The sequence below is a fragment of the Pinus tabuliformis genome, chromosome 1_1 (genome assembly GCF_031772625.1).
Source record: "Pinus tabuliformis cultivar Carrire ecotype Pingquan chromosome 1_1, CPIR1, whole genome shotgun sequence".
NCBI lineage: Eukaryota > Viridiplantae > Streptophyta > Pinopsida > Pinales > Pinaceae > Pinus > Pinus tabuliformis.
Window position 1 is genome coordinate 783,668,497 of NC_142297.1, and position 19,013 is coordinate 783,687,509.

The window sequence follows — 19,013 nt, forward strand, 5'->3', positions numbered from 1 at the left end:
TACTCGCTACCTCTTGCTGCAATCCAGTCTTCTAGTTCAAATTTCTCAGCAAGCCCCGCTCAAGGAATCGAACTGACTAGTCTCCCTCAGTTTCTCTCCAACTGACCCTCAAGTCTACTCTTATACTTTTCCTGTTGATGAATCAACGGCCGAGATTAAGTCCCTAATCAACGGCTAAGATTAAAATAGACTTGATCCTTATCTTTTAAAAGCTTCTCATCCTTATCTTTATTAATACCCATTAATATTTTTATTTTCCTAAGTTGAGACTTAGGAACTCATTAAAAATATTAATTATGTTAGATCTAAGACTTTTGTGATCCATAATGTAGAGAATAGTCTTTCAGATTAATCACATTGTAAGGATTGGGTCGACATTTGAAACCAACTAATGTGGTTCATCCTCAGGACAAGGTGAGAAAGTAATCGATCTGAGAGAATAAATAGCAGGGTTGTATCATTGTCCAGGGTAAGCTGTTCAAAATTAGCCGTTGCTGAAATAACATTATTTAGGAATATGTGATGAAGAGATGTTTATTAAATTAACTAATATTTAGTTAGAAAATAGTTGTTATGTAATAGTTAATTCTTTAATATCGAAATTGTAAATTATTTATCAATTTAAATAATAATATAATCTAAGAATAGCTTATTTACATAATATTATTAGTTAGGGTTGACCTATTCAATGTGAATTAGGTAGAAAACTAGTCATTATCATGATATAATAAATTAGTTAATAATAATCTTAAAAATAATTAATATATTTATCAATTAAAATAATAATATTTTCTAAGCATAATTCATTTATATAATATTAATAGTTAGGGTTGACCTATTCAATGTGAATAAGGTGGAAAACTAGTAAAAAACCTATTGGGCATGTTGTATTATGTAAAAGGAAATTATTTAGTGTCAAAAGAGTCAAAAGGCTCCCTTCAAGAGCAAGTCAGCCTTCAGTCTACAAGTCAGCCTACAAGAAAGGACTAGTCGACCTCATGGTGACAATTCGGCTCCAAGGAAAGCCTATATATAAGCCATCGACCTCATTTGTAGAAAACACTTTTAAGGCAACAAGAAAAAAGTTCGATGACCAAGGAAAGAAGCCTAATAACCAGCAAGAAGGGAAACAAAGGAGTGAAAAGAGAAGTGTTGAAATGACTGCTTTAGGGCACATCTTCTCACACGTGTGAGGAAATTAGGGCATCTTACTCTTGCAGCAAGACCAAAAAATTGCACTCATCCTAAAGGTTGAACTTTGGGCTCAAAACAATCAGATTTCAAGGCCGAGTTATCAAGAAAGAAGCAGCTCCTTAAGCGAAGGAGAAAAGAGGCCTATTCTACCATATTTCCCTCACACGTGTGAGCTAGGGATTCTGCAGTAAGGGTCGAAATTGCAGTCAAGAAAGTGCAGGCCTGAATTTGAGAAGTTGAAGCAGTTTTGGAGCAGTTTGACTTGGGTTGACTTAGTTAAGGACAAGCTCACTAAAGGAGAAGTTAACTTGGTCTTGGAGGAGTCTTGGTCAAGGCTCTTAGGTCTTGCAATTCGTCATTTGAAGATCCTATAAGAAGAGAAGAATTCTTGTAGATTTTCCTCTCAGGAGGAGAGGTTTTGGCTCTGGTTTATAGCCTATATCTTGTGTCCTCATGTTATTGATCTTCATAGTTTGGTAGCTGTTTGATGATAAGAACACTATAATAATCAAGTAAAGAAGAAGCTAACTACAAAGTACATCAAGTTAAGTAAAATACATCACAAACAGTTAATGGCTATCAAATTCTGCTTTACTCATCCAGAATGCCAAGTTTTCGATGATATCCAGATTGCTTCCATCACTCTGTCAAGGCCTTTACTTTTTCCATCATTGTTTTGAACTGATCAGTGCACAAAGCTGCACCTTCTAGAGGGTTATTTTCCAGTAGGGTGGTAATCAAACTGTAGAGTAAGCTATGTTCTGATTCGAGGGAAACAATCAACTCTGAGACCCCCACTTTAGGGTCCATTCAGTCGTCATGCCATCCTCTGCTCCCAATCCAAGCACATGATTCTCATCAGGATGTAGCTGTAGGTCAACTTCTGGATCTGCACATGATTCTCATCAGGATGTAGCTGTAGGTCAACTTCTGGATCTTTTTTAGGAGTGTCCCCCATCTTTCCATCACTGTTTCACTTGGAAATGCCCATCCATGCAGCAGGGTACGAGGAAGCAAACCTAACCTTTGATATGCTGCAATGCTTGGTTTTTGGAGATGTATCAATTCATTGGCACGTAGATGAAACCACATCAAACTTATGCCTTGCTTGAGCAGAAATCTCAAGATGCTTCAGGCAGCATCCTCGAGCACTGCAAGCAGCACCCTGGGTTTAATACAAGGCAGGACCCTTGGGTTGGTACAGACAGCACCCTCGAGCTGATCAAGAGATCCGAGCAGGTGCACATCAGTGACAGAACCAACTAGAGGGCCAAACTAGACATCAGTAGATCCATGTGGTCCTGTCCGAGTGTGTCTAGAGAGAGATGCAATTCAGATCTATGATCCACCCTTAACAATGCTAATATGTTGAGAATCGGGGTGAGAGGCCTTATTTGTCAATGATGCATGCTTACCGTTCCTATTTAATTAACACCATTGATAATTTGACATGCATCATTCAAATTTTTCATCCATGGATCAACTTTATAAATACTTTATAGTATATACATATTGCGTTCCTTCAGCCAACATTTTTTAGACTTCTAACAGTTTATGTTATATACACATTTTAAACACTAATATGAGATTTGTCTTGTGGAATTCTGCTTAAAACATTTTCTTGCTATTTAGGTAGGACTAGAAACCACATGCAAAAACAAGATGTTGCAGAGTCTTACTTTCTTTCATTAGAACTAGGTTTCAAATCTCGGTCAATTACACCCCTCGTCAAACTCCTGGCTAGCTTCACTTGCTTATTTTCTGAGGGGTTAAATCGTCCTACTTCTGGATCCCATACAGTTACTAGCTCATTCGTTGAAGAAATTGGAGATGGTGACAGATAATTTGCTCCTAGATCCTGCATATATTTCATAATTGACAGTCAATATCATTTATATATAATGACTAGAATAAAATCAAATATGCTGGTGGAGTTCCAAAAAATTCGTCTATAAATATGGAAATATCATAAAAGATAAATAAATGCAAATCAAGACACCTCTGAATACTTCAATACTTATGTGAGAGAAACTACCAAAGAAGTAGAATTAATGCTAAAAAACATTTATGACTTTCTCCACAAATATTCTTGTGTCTACTGAATATGGACCACAATAATGTTTGGTCTGAAACATTATCCTAACAAAACTGAGGTGGTGTACCCAAAAGATTCTTCTAACAATATTACATTTATTGGACTAAAACAGCATTTTTTAAAACCAAACATATTTCTGGGACCAGAAACCAGTGTCCATTGGCATGGACTACTATAGTCAATGTCCGTTTTCTTCTTATGAAAGCATTGCAGAAGACATCGGAGAATCTGGCAGGTTATTCTAACTAAAAACCATGTAGAAGTAGTGGATGTAGTCTCCACCAAGCAATGTCCCAAATGGGAAATCTTGTTTTTGGAGCTAGCTTCATTGATATGTCATAAGCCTCATAATGTTTGTCTTCTAGCACGGACCATTCTCTGCACACCACAGCTGCACAATCATCACCAAGGTCTCCTACCAACTGTAGCAATGATTATGTATTTTGTGACTCCCATGTGCTCCTGAAAACAGAATATCACAAGTGTGGATTCCTAGATGATCTTACTTAAAAAATAGCAAGAGCAAGGTAAATAAGTAATTCAACTCTCTCCTCGCCGCATTTATGCCATCCTAAAACTTAACCTCACAGTATTCACTAGGATAAACTCCTTAAATGGACATGGACTTGGATAATCATATCCTTGGAAAATAGTTCTGAATTCACTGTGGCATTCTTTGGCAGATCAGTGACCATCTTGGTCTGCCTTGTGATTTGGACTATTGGATGATAAATGCAATCCAGCTCTTAAAGACAAACCCTGATGGATTGCTGCACTATGAAGTGCTGAATTTCTCATTAGAAGTAATATTTATCTAATGACACCAACGGCAGCCAACTCGTTTTTATGTTATCCTTTCGTTTCATGTAGTATAAGCTTGGCTTCATTGATTGTTAAAATTGGCAACTAGGGCCAAACTCCATGTGGGTCACCTCATTTATGGCAGCTGATATTTTTCCTAGATTCCTCTTGTCGAGAGGTGTAGGATTGATCTAAAGATCATCCGATTCCGACAAGTATTTATGGAGATATGAATTTATTTGTATTTACTTGACAAATTGTCAAGGTCAGCCAGCAGTTAAATGTGTGGCACACATGCCCAGTGAATCATATAAATACAAGAGAGGTTGATTCATTTTCTCATCATCTCATCTCACTCATTCTTCTCTCTCTCTCCCCTTAGCTTTGGGTTATACAAGGAGCAGCTCACACGTGGGAAGGAGGAGGACACATTAGGGCAAGGAGGACGCAGAAGCTGTTGAAGGTCTCTTTGACCTGCATTGACCAAGTGTTGACTCATCAAGGGTGCGGTTATGGTGTGGCTGCCTCTCCTAGGCAGGTCGAAAATTGAGGCAATCCGTCCACAGGTTTGACCAGCGTTGACTGCCCTAGTTTTGGGCAGCAGGTTGACTTCAGTCAACAGTAGTTTGACTGTGTTTTGGGGGCTATTCAAGGGCTGTTTCTTCAGGCTGTTCGAGTGCTAGTTGACCGAAAATTGACCAAGCACATTGGAAGTCAATTTCAACTCGTTTGACCAAGTTTGACCTTGCTGATATAGGGTTTGCCGCCGCTGATATAAAATTACAGAATTCTGATTTTGTACTATTTCTCTCTGCTGAACTATTGAAGATAAAAGAATATTTGATCAAAGGGTTTCCCCACATTGAGGTTTGTCCCTGGCTAGCTGCCACATCCAGTGTCCCTTGTCTTGGCTTGTTTTCTGTGGCTCGTTTAATGTTCTATCTGCATTTTACTTAATGTATATGTGATTGCTAACCAGTGACTAACAAGAAGAAAAGAAGTAAACTGCTCTATGCATAGAACATACCATAATTTAACAATCACCACAAGTTTTGGAAAATGGAATCAGTGTTACGAAAGTACAGATAGCCCATTCAATGGTTTTATTAATTATCTGAGAAAAGTTAGGATTGATACCTGGATCGAAAAGCATGACTAATAAGCTCTCCCCATAATCCACATTTAGATTTCTTTGACAGAGAGAACATATTTGCATGTGCTAAAAGGATACCAAAGGGCACTGACCAACCCTTCCACTTATAGAATCAACACTTCCTAACCATTTGCCACAGCAACAGTAGAGACAGAGGACAAAAGTCATGATCCAGTTTCCCTACTCTGAAAAAGAAATATTCAAATAAAATTTTTGAAAGAGGTAGCATACAATTCATCTATTACTACAAGATAATGGTGAACAATGACGCTACCAAACCCATCAAGAGGACTTCACATACGATGTGGCTGTTACAAGGAGTTATCAAAAAGCAAAGGATAGACCCATATGTCGAAAAGGATAAAACAATAAATATTGAGATATATTGATATGAGATAACATATTTGATACAATACAAAGGTCAAGATAAATAGTGAATGAAGGGTTAGGTCACACAAAGGAGTTTGAAGATCGGGAAGATGTACCTAATAACAACTAGGATTAATTACATTAATTGTGTTCATTACATGTCACACCTCTTCTAGACGCTCCGTCCTCAAAGGTCATATTCTTCATTTAGCACACAAAAACTTCTATTCATCATGAAGGTATGAAAATATGTTCCTCAAGCACTCAAAAATATTGGCATACACACAATATAGATCAAAGAAATAGTGAGTAGAAAATGATAAAATGAAAGTGAACAGTGGCCCACAAGCTATAGAACAGTCAGCAATAGAGCGTATGCCATACTCTTAAGGCACTCCTTGTGTGAAGGTCGTTGGTTCAAAACCCCGTGGGTCTGGCTAACCAAAAAAGAGAACACAAGTTTAAAATTGGAATTCCACTGGATATAAAGAATCTGCAAGAAAGTCACCTTAGCACCATGGGAATCATCATGTATCTTAGAGTCAAGGACAAAAACATCATGGACATATCTAGTGCATATTGACTTATCTTTTGGTGTAACGATTTAAACTGCTGTTTTGTTGATGATTGTAGGATCGGATAAGTACTTCCGCACAGGTCTAAGTGTATAGACATGGAAGTCATCCAAAGCTTTAACCTTAGCAAAATTACGTTAATTAAAGGAATAATTAAAGTAAAGTGTTTCTTGTAAGTTTAATCTAATGAAATTCAAAGTTTATTTGGATTAATGAATTAGATGAATCTCAAATATTGATCTTAAATGAGGTGAAATCTAATCCCAACCATCAATCACTTTGGAGATTAAGGTTGTGGATTCAGTCAACAACTCAAGTTTATAAAAGCAAAGCTAAGTGAAGGAGGAAAAGACAACAACAATAAGCACAAGACAGCGAGATAGTGAGGATCTCAGTGCCTGGGTGAAGGATTCTCATCCAAGTGTGCAGGGTCTAGAGAAACACAGCCAGAGGACAAAACCCAGTAGCAAGTAATCGAAAGGTAAACAATTTCTGCCGCAGCAAATCCCACAACAGAAGCAGAGAATGAAGGCAGCATGATCCCTCGTGTATGCAGGTTGTACAGCAGCACGCACATGGGAGTACGGCATGTCGTACAGCACACAACCATCTCAAGTATGACCCATACAGGTCATACAGCAAGCCGTAAAGCGCACAACTGTCTCAAGTACGAACTGTACAAATCATACAGCAGTCTGTGAGGGCAGATTTACAGGTTGGAAAAAAATCAAAGGGTCATACATATTACAGACCATACAAGTGGCTAATCAAAATATCTAAATTGTTGTAGCTTGTATTTTTCTCATTGGGCCATTTTTCCAGTGAGGGAGCCTTGTATGCTAAGATATTTATTTAATGAGCAACAAATTTGAAGGGAGAGATATCTGTGTGAGCATGTGTGAAATTGGCTCTTTTTGCTCTTATTGATCTTTTATTTTATCTACCAATTAAAATCCCAGTTGTGCATTTTATTCAATGTTTTGCAGTTTAATATAATTTACAGCAAGGAATTATAAGGAAATATTTTACATGCATTTTATTCAGTGATCTGCAGTTTAATATAATTTACAGCAAGGAATTACTAGGAAAGATTTTGTGTTTGTTGAGGTTAAAAAAGATTAACATGGTATAAGAACTTACACACTTGAGAGGGACGCCAATTTCAAGTTTGAGCAATAGATCAGTCAACAGTGAGATTGGTGGAGGCCGTATACTTCAGAGGCAGAGAAGAAGACAATATTAATCAAAAGTTTGACAGCAACAAAAAAAATTGTGGGTATTTTAATGGGCCAAAATACAGATCCACAAAAAGTTGAGCAGATTTATTAAATCTACAAGGAGATCTTTGCAGATATATAAACCAGCAACAAATATATTCTTGTGGGTGTTAGAAGGAATCAGATCTAGAAAAGGAAATAGAAAGTCTCGGGTTTGAAGACAGGCTAGATGGAGAGCCTAACTTCCTGTCCTCGAAGGCAAGGAATACTGTGCTTTTGAAAGGGCATGACCTTTGGGAGTTTACAAAATAGGTGGTTCCTACACCAACAAATGCAACAAATTGAGGGTATTTTAATGGGCCAAAATACAGATCCACAAAAAGTTGCAGCAGATTTATTAAATCTACAAGGATATTTGCAGATATATAAACCAGCAACAAATATATTCTTGTGGGTGTTAGAAGGAATCAGCTCTAGAAAAGGAAACAGCAAGTCTCAGGTTTGAAGACAGGCTACATGGAGAGCCTAACTTCCTGTCCTGGAAGGCAAGGAATTCTGTGCTTTTGAAAGGGCATGACCTTTGGGAGTTTACAAAAAAGGTGGTTCCTACACCAACAAACGCAACACTAAAGGTGACTCATGAAACGAAGGGCATCAGAGCCCAGCGAGGGAGAATGGACGCCATGAAGGAAGTTGGTGGACCCTCCATTTGGAACCAAACCAATGGACTAAGTGGGTCTATAGAACAAGTTCAAAGCAAATGAATCAGTTGAGAAGCACAAAGCAAGGCTTGTGGCAAAAGGATTGCACAGAGAGAAGATTTTGATTATGAGGAAACTTTTACCCTATATCAAAATGGACCAACATGCGGGCTCTCCTTGCCTTTAGCACAAAATGGATGGAAAGTCCATCAAATGGATATGAAGATTGCTTTATTGAATGGAGACCTGAAAATGAATCTCTTCATGTCTCAACCAGATGGTTTTTGTTGGTAAGAACAATAACTATGTAAACTCATCAATCATTATATAACCCAAAACAAGCACCACAAGCCTAGTACAAAAACTAAACTGAGCATCTTTGAAATTGAATTTCAAACACTTTAATCTTGATAATGCAACCCTGTTTGTCAAGAAAGTTGGACAATTTGTTGTATATCTCATAAGCATATATAGATGATCTATATATAACAGGGAACCATGGAAGATATATTGCATTCATAAAAAAAAGAGTTGAAGAAGGGCTTTGACATAACAGGATTTGGGATATCCTCACTACTACTTAGGCATTGAAGTGACTCAACATCCAAGGTATTGGAGAATTATTCAACAAGTTTGGCATGGTTGAATGCAAACCTCTGTCTAGACTCTACTCTAATGGAACAAAATTTGAAGCTCACATAAAAAAGGGAACGAATTTGAAGATGCAATCTATAGACAAATTGTGGGAAATACTATTTACCTCACGACCACAAGACCAAATATTTCATTTGTTGTTGGGATTCTTTTTAGGTTTAAGCAAAAGCCTTGTGAAGGGCATTGATCTACTACAAAAAGAGTTCTAAAATATTTGAAGGGAACTCAAGATTTTGGACTCAAGTATACTAATGTGGATGGCTTCAACTTGATTGGATGCTCTGATTAAGACTTTGATGACAGCAAAGAAAATGGAGTGTCGACTTCGGGCTATCTCATTGAGCCATAGATCAACAGTTGTCTCATAGAGGTGACACAAACAGCCAGTTCCAACAAATTCCACATTAGAGGCAAAATATGTGGCAATTGTTGAAGCAACAAAGGAGATTGTGTGGCTCATGAATATATCTCAAGCTTTACAAAAGAAAAAATTGAATTCTACTATTTTTCTTGTTGAAAATACTTCGGCAATCAAGTTGGCCAAGATTCCCAGATTCCATGACCGAACTAAACACATGAACACAAAGTATCATTTCATTCAATATCATGTAAAGAAAATATTCATTTGAGACATTCTTCCACAAACGACCAAATTGTTGACATCTTCATCAAAGCACTTGGAAGAAAAATGTTTGAAAAGTCCAAAATGATGCTTGGGCTCACAAACATCCCTTTGGTTAAGGGGGCGAATCTTGGAAACATAATCCTTCCTTATTCACTAGAAGCTTCCTTATTCACTTCCTAAGGTGCTCCACTAAGAAGATCAAACAACTTGGATTGAGCAGCTTGCACTTTCCAAGATGCATTAATATTTCTCTTCAGCTTGATAGCAACAGCATGTGTTTCCTCTAGATTATGAAGATCGTTGGCCCTAAGCAAGGGACCAAACAATTCATCGTATGCTTTCAAATAACAATGCATCTTTTTGAATAATCTTAAAATAAAGTTTAGAAAAATAGTTATTAAATTTGAACACATAAGCATTCTCCTCTTTACCCATAGAATAGAGTTCAATTGATAATAATGAATGGTCTTGTTTGTGGCCCCATTTTCTATAATTTTTTGTTGGAATGAATCTCATCCATCAGTGTTATTTTCAGTGCCAATTGCAGACTTTACCGTCTCATGTGATCATTTTACCCTCATAATTTTTCTCTATGCAATAGATTAATTTCGAAAAACTACAAACAAAAAATACTTTGGCACCCATAACTCAGCAAATTGCAGCAGAATTTAAAACAAAAAATTACTTTAAAATATCAGAAAAAACAGCAAAAGAAATTAAACCTCCAACTTCTCATCTTTTAATTTCTCAGAGAAATCATGGATTCCCTAACTAGGGAAAATGGCTCTCATAATTACAAGGAAATAACAGAAAAACCTGAGAAAAATTCTCCCAGCAAAATCAGTAACCAATTGGCCTACGCAAGCCCCTGTGCATCCACACATGCAGCTTGGAAAACCCTGCCACATCACACGTGACCCATACAACTACTCGACCTCTCTTGCGATCCCATGTGTGGCTTTCTCTAGAAGTCGCATCACACATGCGAGCTCGGCTTGCTGCTTTCTTCAGCCACGAAAAAATCTCCTACTATCTTTTTCTTTCTTCTTCAGCACCTAAGAATCTCTCACAAAATCTGCATTTTTACCCTTGCCAGTTATTCAGAAAATATCTTTCTGAGTTTCTATCTCACTTGTGTCGTGTCTTCATCCTCTCCCTTAGGTTCCTTTTATAATTCTTCATAGGCCAAATCCCTAATCTCCGAAGTGATTGAGAGCTAGGTTTAAATCCTAGCTTTCTTTGATAATGGTGTAGATTACATTTAAGTCACTTAAATAATTAATTATTTATCCTTAGAAAAACATTAGCCCAAAGTCTGCATTAATCAAATAATTAATCAACATACCTTTCCTAAGTTAAAATTTAGGAGTGAGACAATATTAGTTGTTTCTCTCTAACAATCACCTAAAGAGGACTTCTCCTACATCCAGGACACCAACCTATGCAAAAGACCTTTTGAAGCTACAAAAATTAACAAATGGAAGCATCAGGAAGGGATTTGTACAGGTATTATGTCCATGCATCCCCCTCAAGGGTTTGTACAAACATCTTCATCGCTACATCCTCATCTTCTATCTCAAAACCATCCACAAATTTTAGAAACTTAGACAAATGATCTTCAACCGATATTGTGTTGTTCCCCGCAAACTCCAGCAAACATTTCTTATAATTAAACATGGGCAAATCATGAGGTTGATTAGGAATTCTAATGAAATTTAATGCATCATAAGTAGTAAAGGTAAACCTCACTGGATTTCTAGCTGCTACTATCTAAAAAGCAAAGATGAAAATAAGCAGAATAGTCACCATAGCAATAACTAGAAATAAAAATAGTCATAAAATCAAAGAAAAAGCAGTTGAAGATCCACTTATAAAAATGATTTTTAGAGAAATCACATATCAATTTTAATGTCAACGCATTTCGAACCACTTACTGTGGTTCATCATCAGGACATAGAGGGATAGCTTGAACCAGATAACTAATAAATAGTAGAGAAGCAACAGCTAAATCCCAACAGTCAAAATTTTATTATTTTTATTATTATTATTATTGAACATTAACGTTAGAGAGAAAAAATAAAATAAAATTGAAAAAGCCATAAAATAGGGAGATAATATTAAAAAGGAAATAAAATTAAAAATAGAAGTGGAAAAATAAAAAGGGAAATATCCTCTAAAATTAAAACAGAGGGTAATAAAAGAAACTAATTATAAGCCAATGACTAATAAATATAATAGAGAGGAATAATGAAAAAGGAATAAAAATATAATAATAATAATAAATTAGGATCAAGAATATTTAATAATAATAAAAGTAATAACTGAAAAAATATAAATAAATAAATCAAAATATAAAGGTTTTAAAGATAATTATTAAAAATATTATAATATAAAAGAGATGAAATCAAAAACTAAATTATTAATAATATTAGAATGATTAAAACTTTTATTATTATTAAAACAATTAAAGTTAAATCAGAACAATGATAATTATTATAGTTATAACAAAACAAAACAAAAAATTCAAATAATATTATAATATAAAAGTTATAAAAATTATAACTAACAATATTATAATAGATAAAAGGCGAAAACGCAAACTTAGATTATTAATAATATTCAAATAAATATATAATTTATTTAAATAATTAAAGATATAACAAAATAATAATAGTAAGGAAGAAGACCCATCAATGTTATCAAGATCAAAAAGAATAGAGCTAAGAAAGCAAGAGGAGGGAAATAAAAATGACAAAAAGAAAAAGAAAACCAAGAAGGAAAGGAGGGAGAAAATTAAAAAGGAAAACTTAGGAATAAAGAGAGGGGATCCAACGACAGCTTATCTTCCAACCACCATCCCGATTTAACAAATTAGACCTGTTTTCAATCTCAATGGCCTCTCTAAACTTACGGTGATGGAAGAGATCGATCTTGGCAATGAGCTAAGAATCCTCAATACTAATGTGGTGTTTTATCTTCTCAACGTGCTTAGCCAAAGCTGAGAAGCGAGTCCTACAGTGTTTTATGTCAACTGCATGTTCTTGAATTCTTTGATTAATAAAACAACTAGTTTCTACAATGTAGGGAATCCCAAAGGAACATGGGATCAACCCTCTCACTGTGAGGATCTATGGGCTCCCAAAGATTCACAAGGAGGGGGCTCCCCTCAGACCCATTGTCAATAAAATAGGCAGGCCTACTTATCTTCTAGCTAAATATTTACCCCGGAAGCTCAAGGCCCTTGTTTGTCATATGGATTTTTTTGTTGAAGACTCCTCTTCTTTTGTCAATGAGTTAAAGGGTATTAAATTTGAACCTAATGATATCATGGTTAGTTTCGATGTTGTCTCTCTTTACACCAATATCCCTATCAAAGAGATTGTTGAGGTGATCAATTACATCACTAACCTGATACCACCAAGCTTGTTGAAGTGTGTCTGACCTCTAATTTTTTCAGCTTTAAAGGTGAATTCTATGAACAGACATGCAACATTGCCATGGGTTCCCCACTCTCCCCTGTCATAACTAACCTGTTCATGGAAGATTTTGAATCTAGGGCTTTGGCCTCTAAGTGAATTCTATGAACAGACATCCAATGTTGCCATGGGTTCCCCACTCTCCCCTGTCATAACTAACCTGTTCATGGAAGATTTTGAATCTAGGGCTTTGGCCTCTGCTCAGTTGCAGCCAAAGTTGTGGAAATGGTTTGTTGATAATACCTTCATCTTATGGCCTCGTGGTAGGAATAAGTTAGATCTATTTCTTTAGCATCTTAACAGTCAATGAAGATCCATAAAATTCACCATGGAGTTTGAGGTTGACAGTAGCCTTCCCTTGACGTTCTTTTCTCTAAGAAATTTGATGGTACTTTCTCTCACCAAGTTTTTCGTAAGAAAACGCACACTGAACAATATCTTCATGTTGACTCCCATTACTATCCAGCCCAGAAGCTGGGTGTTCTAAACATAGTTTTAAAAACCGTTCCGGTCCAACCGGTTACCGGCCTAACCGGCCGGTTGGGAGGCTCACCGGTCAGAACCGGTGAAAAAACCCGGTTAGAAGCCCCATGTGCCCGGAAAATTGACCTAACAGGTAAAAACCGGCCGGTTTAGGTCAAAACCGGCCGGTTTATTGCTAACCGGCCGGTTTTGTCCTAAACCGGCCGGTTTATTGCTAACCGGCCGGTTTTGTCCTAAACCGGCCGGTTTATGGACAGCCCATTGAAACATGACAAAAAACGCAGTTGTTTAGTGGTTTAGTGGTTTAGGGGTTATGATTTTCATGACTTTATCAATAGGAATGATACATGTTCTAGATACTTCATCTCTCAAACCTTACTACAATTTTCTAAGTTCTTAAAATATCACTGCAATTCGGGAAAATTGAAATACCATTGTAATTCAGACCTTTGTAATCCACTGAAATCTTCAGACCTTCTTTAGTATCATTATAGTTTCGGACCTCTATTAACCAAGGAAGATTTTGTACCTCTGCAATGTTATTAGGCCTACAATCTTCGGACTTCTATACGAAGTTACTGTGATTCTTGGGTTTCTGTAATACTCCGGACTTTGGATCTTTGTGATTCTTGGGTCTCTGAAATACACCAGACTTTGAACCTCTATGATTCTCGTGTCTCTGAAACACCTCAGACTTTGGACCTCTATGCAGACCTATTTTAATTTAGGGGCAGACTTTTTGTCTGTCATTTGGTTCTCTTCTTTTGTATAAGCTTCTTGCTAGTCTTGTTATACTTGATCTCCAAATGATCAAGCTACAGATGAAATAGTGATATTTCCAGCTACCAAGGATACAAACCATAGCTTTGATACCATGTTGGAAAATGGTTAGGGCAACATATTAAACCTAACATTTTCCTTAGATGAAATTTACTTGTGATATTAATATCTTCTTAGTGGTTTAGAGCCTCATTGCTTATGTATTTTGTCGATGATATGTATTGCACTCGGTGCCATTTTGATATATTCACCTTTACATGGTATATAAATGAGCAATCTTTGCATATTTTGTCTCTATTGGCTTGGAATCATGCTTTTAAATCTTAAAAATAGTTTTTTTCATTAAAAAATAATTATTTAATGTATTTTTCTAAAACCGGTTCGTTTAGACCAAACCAGTCCCGGTTAGACCGGTTCCGGTCGGTAAACCGGTTCATTAGGTGGACCGGTCCGATCACCGGTTCCGGTTTTAAAAACACTGGTTCTAAACAATCTAGCTACTTGTGCTTCGCGGGTTTCTGATGAGAGTCGCCTAGAGGGTGAGAAAACCCATCTTCTTAATTTCTTTGAGAAGAATCGCTATAGCAAATCCATAGGTATCATAGCTTTTCAAAAGGCGAGCAAAGGTTGGAATATTAATAAAGAACCTAGAGAATTGGCTTCCAGTGTTCAGCTTCCCTTTATACAAGGGAATACCAACAAGATTGCTTGGGTTCTTAGGAAACACGATGTTGCTTCCACCTTCAGACCCTTGAACACAATTCATAGCTCCCTAAGATTAGTCAAAGACCCAGTTGATCCTAAAGACATGAAAGGTGTGTATTTGATCCCATGTTCCTGTGAAATTCCCTACATTGGACAAATTGGTCGTTCCATTAAGCAAAGAATTCAAGAAGCTCCTCAGATTTGGTTGAGCACACTGAAAAGACAAAGCACGTGTCTTGAGGATTCTCAGGTCATTGCCAAGATCGATCACTTCCATCACCATAAGTTTAGGGAGGCCATTGAGATTGAAAAAAGGTCTAAGTCGCTAAATAGGGATGATGGTTGGAAGATAAGTCGTTGTTGGATCCCCTCTCTTTATTCCTAAGTTTTACTTTTTAATTTTCTCCCTCCTTTCCTTCTTGGTTTTTTTTTTGTCATTTTTATTTCCCTCCTCTTGCTTTCTTAGCCCTATTCCTTTTGATCTTGATAACATTTGATTGATCTTCTTCCTTACTATTATTATTTTGTTATACCTTTAATTATTTTAATAAAAAAATATATTTATTTCAATTAGTGTTGCAAGATCTATCCCCCCCACCAAGGATCCAGAGACGGAATCGTGTCCCGTACAGCTCCGCCACCAATCCATCAGCGGAACCGCAGATCCGACAACCTTTTTTTGGTGATTCCTAGAAAATTGGATAAGCAAGGGCCCAATGCGCAGTTTTGGTTGCCCGATTTGCAGATCCAGAAAGGATCAAGTGCAGACAATGTTTTAAAAACCGGAACTAGTGACCGGACCAGTCCACCTAATGAACCGGGTTTCGAACCAAAATCGGTCGAATCGAGACTGATCAAGTCTAAACGAACCGATTTTAAAAAAATACATTAAATAATTAATTTTTAATTGAAAAAACTATTTTTAAGATTTAAAACCATGATTTCAAACCAATAGAGACAAAATATGCAAAGTTTGTTCATTTATATAACATGTAAAGGTGAATATATCAAAATGGCACCGAGTGCATTACATATCATTGACAAAATACATAAGCAATGAGGCTCTAAATGGCCTATAAAGTCCAAAAACAATGTTGCAAGCTATGAGGCCATTGGCCTACTACAAGTCTACAGAGTACACATGACCAATCATCAAATTCATCACCACTACTAGACACAGGATCATCATCAGGAGCTACATAGACATCATCTAGTTCGAAGTCTGAGGATGCCTCAACCTGATCTGCAACCTCAGTAGCAATGCCACCAATAACAATAGAAGTGGACCTAATGGAAGCACGAGTTGGTCAACCTGCACGACTAGTGCCTTCCATTGGTTGTTTGTCTTTCCTTGATTCCGCTACTGATCTTGGTTCTGATGGCGCCACCAAATCTCCTTCATCCCCCGCTAATGCCATGTCAATATCAAAATCAACATCAAACACAGGATCTTCAGTCTCCTCCACCCATTCTGATGTTGGATCAATATCGCCCAACACAATGGGATCTAGATGAAGTGTTTTGTTCATCATTGGGTTCCTCCTTTGTCTAAGATTGTATTGCACGAAGACAAGATCATTTAACCGTTTTTGTTCTAAATGGTTTCTCTTCTTTGTGTGTATGCGCTCAAAAACAGATCAATTGCGCTCACAACCTAAAGCACTACAAGTTTGGTTGAGGACTCTAATTGCAAACTTTTGCAATTGAGGACATTGGCTGCCAAATGACTCCCACCAATGTGTTGCAAAGAAAAAGACATTAATTAGTAACTTAGTTCATTTCATTACTTATTTACAAATTACAAGTATTTATAGATAATTTGAATTGTAAATTTGTAAACAATTTAACTTGAAAAGAAAAACAAATTGAAAATTGGAATTGCTTACCTGGTTGATCCACATCTCTTGCCATCTCTGCCAAGTTTTTGACCAAGGTACCAATTGCCATACTAAAAAGAGTAAGTTGTCTATGAATTTCCAACTGGTCTGCATGGCTAGGGACCATGCGCTCCAAGCAATCAATCAATCTAGCTCTGACCTCCCCATCTTGTAGATCTCCTAGTCGAGCTTTATAATGATACTTTGGGTTCCAAAAATACCCAGTTGCATGTATAGGACGATGGAGTTGATTGTTACATCTATTATCAATGATCTCCCATATATGCCCATATTTAACTAACCTAACCTTGTAAGTTGCCTGTATTTGCTCCTTAGCTCAATCCATAGCCTCATAAATGTAGCCCATGGCCAATTTTTCCCCATCCACCATCCTTAGCACCTTAACAAGGGGCTCGATAATTTTCACAAGCTCTACAGACCTTTTCCAAAAATAATTGTCAAACACTTTCTTTTTGGTGTCTTTGCCATCTTGTCTACGAGCCCACCGAGATTCAGTCCAATCATCAGAAGAAAACATTTTTTGCAGGTTTTTATGTTGACCATTGAGACATTGCAACGTGAGGAAGTGAGTTGCAAATCTCGTAATTGCAGGCCTAACAAGCTCTTTGCCCCAAGTGTTTTTCCTCATTAGGTTCAATACCCATGAGTGGTTGTAAAAGTACTTTGTAATGCACTTGGCATGCTCTATAGTGTTTTTTACCCACTCCACTTTGCCTATGTCCTCAAGCATGAGGTATATGCAATGTGTAGCACATGAAGTCCAAAATATGGTCCTATATTTGGACTCAAGCATCTTTCCAGCAAGAACATAGTTTGAGGCAATATCGGTGATGACCTGCACAACATTCTGCTCCCCAACTTCCTGAATAATGTCATCCAAAAGCTCATATAGAAGGATTGCATCCTTCACCTTATCAGATGCATCAACTAATCTCAAAAACATGGTTCCTTGAGGGCAAGAAATAAGGAATTTAATGATAGTGTGGTTCTTTCCATCGATCCATCCATCTGACATGATGGAACAACTTGTTATGAGCCATAAATCTTTATACTCAACCAAATACTTATCAGGAGGTTTCTGAAGTTGTCCCAACTCCTTGGCTTCCACATCTCACTCACAATCGAAGATTGTAGTAGACGTAGACCATGTCATTGAGGCGTTGGGACTCCAATCCGTATTAGGGTCATAGATTGTAAATTAGTACTTAGAAAATTTAAATATTAAAAATAATCAAATGAATTCAAAAAATTTAATTTGAAATTTTTTTACTTGATGCACTTTTTGTTGTGTATTTTGTCAAATACACTCTAGTTGCGCTCACACCCAGAGGAACTGCATGTTTGGCTAAGCACTCGAACATCAATATTTTGGAGATGGGGTGCTCTACCACCATAGCTTGTTCACCAAGCATCTACAAGTTAAAAGAAAAATGAGAAACATAAAGAAAAAACATTGAAATTCTAAACTTGAAAGTTTGAAACAAACTAAAGCTTACTTGGCATTTTGGTCATCCTATTCTTAATAGCCATGGTAAAACCAAATGTGCCACCCCCCATCCTATATACCTCCATTTCTTTAGAAATATCTTCACGTTCTTGCTAGACGACACCATCCTCTCGACACAAGTGAAGAATCCATCCATCACCTCGGCATCAAATCTGAAAAACCACACAAGTAAGAAAATGTGGGGTTGAGGTAGATACCTGCAGCATGAATGGGGCGATGGAGGGTATTGTTCCATCGCTCATCAATCACTCTCCATATGACCTGTTGTTTCTCTAACCCCTCGTCTCCCTTATCTTCATAATAAGCATGAATGGCTTCTTCAGCCCTATCCATGGCCTCATACAAGTAGCCCATTGCGGGATTGTCTCCATCAACCAACCAAAGAACCCTTATCAAAGGTTCTGAAATGGCACACGACTCCTCTACCCCTGCCCAAAAGCTCTGATCATATGAAACTAGTCAGCATATGCCCTCTCCCTCTGGTTTGCGGCTAATAGATAAAGCAGGCAAATCTGGTGAAAGACATGCTCTTCACATCCCACATAGAATTCAACAAAGACTGAAGAGATATGAAAGTAGTGGAAAATTGTGTAATGGCAGGACGCACCAACTCTTTGTTTGAACTTTTTGGTGAATTTTCTCATCAAGCTAAGCACAAATGCATGATTATATATAAATTTTGTTATGCTCCTGGATGATTCAACAATATCCTCCAACATCAAGTCAATGCAATGAGCAACACAAGGTGTCCAACACAAGTTAGGATACCTCTCCATAAGC

The 19,013-nt window shown here is 37.1% G+C and overlaps 1 protein-coding gene across 1 annotated transcript in view; it reads right to left on the reverse strand.

Moving 5' to 3' along the window:
• LOC149216329 (phosphatidylinositol 3-kinase, root isoform-like) overlaps positions 1 to 19,013 on the reverse strand; it is a 328,543-nt gene that overhangs the window by 169,443 nt on the left and 140,087 nt on the right. The window contains exon 7 of the mRNA XM_089389911.1: positions 2,874 to 3,052. Coding sequence (XP_089246037.1) covers positions 2,874 to 3,052 — 179 coding nt within the window. The remainder of the gene's footprint in view (positions 1 to 2,873; positions 3,053 to 19,013) is intronic.